We start from the raw sequence: 6,586 nt of genomic DNA on the forward strand, positions 1-6,586 counted from the left end.
TTTTTTTTGCTGTGCAACTTCATCATTTGCCTGCCCATGCTGTGGTCCATCTGTACTGTGACTTACGTGGATTAATAGCTCCCATTGAGACATTTCGTAATGCCTGTTCACTGTGCAGTTGCTTTCAGATCTTTAGCAGAACCCTCATTTTCATCTACAGCAGTACCATTACTGTTTGTAGCACAAACAAGAGGCTAAGGCTACTACAGGTTATGTAATCCCATTCAATTAAAAATAACCATATGAAATTGTTAGGCACTGGATCAATCAAATTCATCCTACGAGTCACATGTAACTCAGTTTAGAAAGGCACAGATGAGAAAGTTGGAACCCTTGGCAAGATGGACAGATGGGGTGTGAAAAACTCTATGATGTTGAGAACTGATAAACACAAAGCGCAGAACAACCTCATGCTTCAGAATCAAACAAGAACTAACTGGTGGCAGAAATCTCCGGAAGAGGACCTGGCAGTCCTTGTGAAGAAGACACTGAAAGCCAGCAGAACGCTGTGGCAATGGGGAACCCAACCACACACCAGCACACACGAGGCAAGGCACAGTCTGAAGATCAGGGCTCCCTCCTACATGGAAAAGGTGAGGCCACCTCTGGAGTATGACGTTCAGTTTGGGGCCTCTGCTACAAAAAAAAGAGATGGACGTGTTGGAGAATCCAGTGCAGAGAGGGCTGGAGCAAGGCATTTCTGAGGAGGAGCCATATGTGTGAGAGAATCACAGGATAACTTCGGATGGGAGGAACCTGACAGAACACATATTCCAATGCTCTCCTCGATGCAACAGCTTCCAAGTCCAGTCAGGTCACTCACATCCAATTTTGGTTTGAAAGTCTTCAAGGGTTGAAATCCCTCCACCTTATCCAACTCCCTCCACAGTCCAAGTATTAACTTAAAGGGAAAAAAAGAAGAGTGTTTCCTTATAAACTGCCAGAATTTCCTTTTCTGGAATTTGTTCCTCCTAAGAGCCATGTACTTCTGAGAGAAGTATGGTGCCATCTTACCCATGACAAGTTCTAGATGAAGCAATGAGGCACCTCTTTCAGCTTTCTGTTCTGCAGGTCAATCAGACCCAGTCATCAGCCTGTCTTTGTATGTTACATGCACTTGAAGAGATACTCAGACCAAAGGTGAGCACCCTAAAGCACTGCAGGGGCTAGCTGTACGGGCACTTCCTGAAACGCAGGGCAAGTCCTGTCCTTTAAGCTCTCCAAGTGCATCAACCTGGCTGACTTAGAGCACCAGATCTCTGGTATTTCCTGCCAGAATGCTGGGAAGAATAGATGCCCAGAAAACACATTCTTTGGGTCCTTGTTCTTGTTCCCCCCTCTGGGAGGTCTCTTGATCCGAGAGGAAAAGGGGGATGGATCTAGGGGCATGAACCTGGGAAAGTTCTACTGCACTCAGCAACTATCAGGAGGAGCAGAGAAGATGCAGCAAAAATCTTAAAAATGCAGAGAATTTATAATAGGCAGAATAAAAAGAAGAGCCCATTGTTTTGCTGCAGAAAAAAAAAACAACATACTGGATGGAATCAACTACTGTCATATCACCTACTGAAGGCAGTGAGTGTTTGCAACTGAGTCATCTGAGGCCTTTTCAAGAAATGTTACTGTCCTGTTGGACTTGGATCTTTCTTACCATCTCTAAGTTTGTTACAGAAAACGTTACTTTTGAAGACTGACACGTCTGTCTTTTAAGTTGGGAATCTCATGGGAAATAAAATACTTGAAGTTGATCTAAGCAGCAACAGAGATAAGGAAGCACTGTGCCCCAACATCTGGAATACAGCTATTAGGCACGGTGAAAGACCAGACTTTCAAACTGTCCCTCTCCAACCCAGAGAAGTCAGCCCTCCTTTTAGCATTAAAACTCTATGAAATACAAATCAAAGTTTAACCAATTAATGCAAACACTATTTTCTCCTGCATTATAACTCACGTTTTCTCATTTTACCTGATTGTCTGATCAAAAGAAGCACTAAGAATTTGGCTGCTGTCCTTAGAAAAACTCAGGCACGTAACACCTTTACTGTGGGCTCGTTCAAACCTCCGCAGGCACTGACCGCTCTGGATTTTCCACACCTGCAAAGGAAAGAGCAAAGGAAACAAGAAGGGTTACTTTGTACCGAGATCAGCAAAGCCAATACATCAGAGCCAATATGTATCTGTTCCTGGGTCGTGCCCAGCCGCCTCTGTATTCATGCGTAACTGCAACATTATTTCACCGTGACAAATGAATCTTTCAGGTCACCGCCCCTGAGAAAGTACTTCAGGAAGGACCCCTACCTTGATCTTTCCATCTTGTGCTCCAGTTGCTAGCATTTCTGTGTCTCTGCTGAAGCACATGCACAACACTGCATCGTCCATCATCATAAAATTATCTTGTGCCTGGTATTTCAGATCCTAAGCGAAAGCAGAAGATCCACCAATCAACAGCAAGTTAAACAAAATTTCACGCTAATAACTATTAGCACTTTATAACGTGCTAATAGCTTCAATTCAGCTACATTTTATAGCTTGTCATCAAACCTCACAGTCTTATAAAGACCAGGAAATGCTGCTGTCACCATTTTAGAGGCAACAACAAATACCTGGAAAGGGGAAAAAGAGTGTCATCACAGAAGGAAGTTAGCGATAAGGGAGAATTAAATCAACGTCAGGATTCCAGACCAATACAACGCGCCAAGCAGTCCTTCACAGCCTCACAGAAGCCAACAAAAGCATACAGGCTGCCTGCTCCAGCTAACGAGCTGTCCACAGAACAAACGTACCTTCCGAATCTTCCCAGTAGTGAAGTTCCATACTTCAATGAAACCATCCACAGAGCCAGTGACCAGATACTGACCGTCAGGTGAAAACCGAGCACACTCCACGTGGGACTTCTGCCCAAACTGTTTTATAGAAGAACATAAAGTAAGCCTAATAAGCAACCTAAATGAAATAAGCGATTCACATTAAAAGAAAAGAAAATCACAACCTCCTTTTGGCCATAAATTCCAATGTTTCCTAGAGATATGCAGTCACATATCTAATATTAAGGTACAAGGTATTTTTGTATATATATATATACACTCACCTGATATTGTCTGCTAAGCTTAAGCCGAGCACTTCACACTGACAGAAGCAGTAATTTTGGTTAGCTTTTCTTCAGTGAACTGTGAATGTTAACAAATACCTTCCCAGTACTCGGTACCTATCAGCAGATTCCAGAAGTCTTGATGTACTGCAACTTACATTACATGGAATCATTGCTTCTCTAGGGAAATTTTCACAGAGTATTTAATATTTTTTTGTTTTTCAGTAGAAAAAGAAACAGAAGTGATGATGGCAAGTAAGTATAATAAAACATTTTCACTAGTCAGTACAGAAATCCAAGACAAGCACTGGAAAACAAAACAAATTCTAATGCAGCATTACCAAACTGCCACTGAACACCAGAAATAAATTTCACAGGATCATGCTTCTGAAAAATTGAGAAATCTTCTGATCACTGTGAAAACAAGTAGAGCTACTTCACTGAACTGAAATTTCTTACTGCACAGGACTGTTAGGTAAATTTCAAAAGACCTTCACATAAGAAAACTGCCTGAGTGCTGCAGGACCACAGTGTCATTACAGCAGTTTTCTTTCTCTTTTGGAATCTACATGGCTAAATTCTTACAAAACAGACAAAATAGATACTGACTGCATTAGGTGACAAGTCCACAATCAAAACTTTGGTGTTTCTCAGAAATGCTGTGCACACATATGAGCTTAAAATGGTAGTACTTCTATCCAGAAACAAGAGGACTAAGAAAAATCAATTCCTAAAGATTCTTTACGGTGAGGAAATATTAAATGCTTCAACCACATTCACAAGTCCCATGAGCACCTAATCTTGTTAAGGCACCTTATTTCAGGCTTTCTGAAGGAAAGCCTTTGTTTCTTTGATGAAAGAAGGCACAGAGGTCAAGGAGAGAGGGAAAGAGGGAGAGATTACTTGCAGTAAAGAACAGACAAATTCGGAGAATCTGTAGCTCCTAACATAAAGCATAGGAAGGAACAAGCAGTGGTAATAGATACACAAAGTAAGCAAAAATCACCTTAATATGTCTGCTCAGCTGCGTGGGGAACTTTTCTTCTTCCACGTCTTTCACAGCTGCTTTGCCTCTGAACAAGTCAATTGTCATCCCAGGAGGAAGCAGGCCCTGATGCTGTTGCCACTTCAGTGCCTTTTCAGGAGTTGAAAACAATACTTCCACTTTATCAGCTAATAAATACCTTCCTCCTCAAAGCTTTTTTTTTTTAGCAGAGAGTTAAATTCGAGAGCAAACAAGATTTCGATCATGCTTCCTAAATTATAACCACAATAAGAAAGGAATAGCATGAATGACCCGATGTCCCTCCCTTTTCATTCTCCCTTTGGTATGCAAGACACAGTATGTACAGAGTGTGATGAGTCTGCCTAAAACAGCTTATATTAAATTCAAAAGTCAAGCCATGTTAATTATGGCAAAATACTTTTTAAGCTTGTAAGTGTAACAAGTTATGAGATAAGCCACAAAACAACAAAATACACGAAAAAATGTTTATATAAACAACTATAATTTGAGAATCAAAAAGCATCCTAAGTACAACTGCAAAAATAGAACGTTGTAATGCTTATTTTGAAAATAATCTCTATACATTGAGTATTTACGAGGAGAAATCCTTAGATAGATTCAGAGGGCTGCAACTACCAAATCCTTGGAGAAAAGACCACTTTTAACTATACTGCATGTAAACATGCAACGCTTAAGCTCTGTTTCTATGGAGTTGAAAGATGAACTATATCATAATTCATTTTATAAGACAAAGATCTACAGAAACTGACACGGTGATTTTTTTTCCAGTTACCTGCCCCAGCAATGCCATCAGACGAGATGGAGGTACCACGCTGACCTCTCCAGCTAAAGCTTGTGCAATAGCAGCTCTCCGCTTTTCTTTGCTGCTTCCATCAGGATATGCCTAAAGAGAAGTCATCTCTATGAAGTGATTCCTCCTAACTATTTTTTAGACAAAATTTCATTGCTCCAAACTGAATACGTTTTCGTTTTCTAGCAGGCACTTGAAAACAGCCCTTGTTTTTATTTCCAGTCCTTCAAACACTTAAGTTTGCTTTCACTAAGAACATCAGATTTAGACAATCAGAGATCATTCCTTCCTACTACTATTATTGCTGTGCAACATCAGCTTCGTTTACAAAACATCTTCTCTCGCATCTGTAAGATAAGGGAGGTCACCCACAGCATCACCCTGTGGCAGGACAGCGGAATAAATCCTGAATTTGCACCAGCAAAACATTTCACTGTTCTGCTGCCCTGTGACCAAGAATTACACATCAGTTCTTTACACTTCATAAAATACCTGAAACTCTGAACCTATATGTTTCTACTCCCGGAACGTAGAAGAAAATATGCTGTAAGCCCTTAACAGTTTGGAGCAATGCTGGGAGCCAAGCAAGACAGTTTAACGTTGCAAAGTACACGCGAAGAGCATAACCTACCTCACGAGGATCAAAGTAAGATCTGGCCAGAAGGTTTTCAAGGTGAATGTACCGCTCTGGCTGAGTCTGCTTCAGCATGATCATGGGATCTGTTTGCCTGAGGAGGGACCTGGCAGCACCCAGCTCCCGGAGCTCAATCAGCTCCAGCACAACCTACGACAAGGGATTAGCATCTGCATCAGCAAAGATGAACCACGAGGGAAAGGAGAGTTGGGGGTTAGGAAAACATTCTTCACCAGAGGTAAGTGAGCATGGAACGGGCTCCCCAGGGCAGCAGGCACAGCCACAAGCTGCTGGAACTAAAGGAGCATCCTCACAATGCTCAGACACACAGTTTGGTTCTTAGGTGGTTCTGTGTGTTCTTAGTTCTTTACAGAGAGAGTGGTGAGGTGCTGGAACAGCTGCCCAGAGAGGCTGTGGATGCCCCGTCCATCCCTGGAGGTGTTCAAGGCCGGGTTGGATGGGGCCCTGTTATGAAATGCAGAGGTTGGCGGCCCTGCACGCGGGAGGGGGTTGGAGATTCGTGATCCTTGAGGTCCCTTCCAACCCTGGCCATTCTGCGATTCTGTGTGGAGCCAGAGGTTGGTGCCTGTGAGTCCCTCCCAGCTCAGATGAGCCGATAAAAGGTTCTATAAGAGAGCACGTGTAAAGCAGAAGAGGCCTAGAGAAAGTCGCACGTTGCTCGTGCTGCCCACCTGCTCGTACAGGTCGATGAGGGTCTTGTCGGGCAGCTTCAGCGACTGTATGGCCTGCAGCACCGTGTCCCAGTGCCCGCTGTTGATGTCGGCCACGAAGCTCTCGATGCTGTCCACGGTGTTGAGGGACACGGTCGTCTCTTCCTGGAGGGTGGCGAGGGCCCGGTGCAGGCTGTTCTCCTTCAGGTACTGCATGATCAGCCGGATCACACTGCGGAGTACAGCCCGGAGTACAGCCCGGCTCACAGCACGGCCACGCCCCGCCCCACAGCCGCAGCGGTGAGGGGATCCCAGCGGCCACCTCCCACCCCGACACCGCTCCGAAGCACGGCACGGCACGGCCCGACCACCCCGG

General features: G+C 43.8%; 1 protein-coding gene across 1 annotated transcript; it reads right to left on the reverse strand.

The window, feature by feature from the left end:
* On the reverse strand, positions 1-6,582 carry LOC100543391 (WD40 repeat-containing protein SMU1; the record flags this gene model as incomplete). Its single annotated transcript, XM_010707434.2, has 7 exons — positions 1-2,094; positions 2,299-2,415; positions 2,784-2,903; positions 4,095-4,223; positions 4,888-4,998; positions 5,537-5,689; positions 6,232-6,582. Coding segments are annotated over 7 exons (1,113 nt in total), but the record flags the coding sequence as incomplete, so codon positions are not given.
* Positions 6,583-6,586: the final 4 nt, after the last annotated feature.

Source organism: Meleagris gallopavo, chromosome 2 (genome assembly GCF_000146605.3).
Source record: "Meleagris gallopavo isolate NT-WF06-2002-E0010 breed Aviagen turkey brand Nicholas breeding stock chromosome 2, Turkey_5.1, whole genome shotgun sequence".
In the NCBI taxonomy this organism is placed as follows: Eukaryota; Metazoa; Chordata; class Aves; order Galliformes; family Phasianidae; genus Meleagris; species Meleagris gallopavo.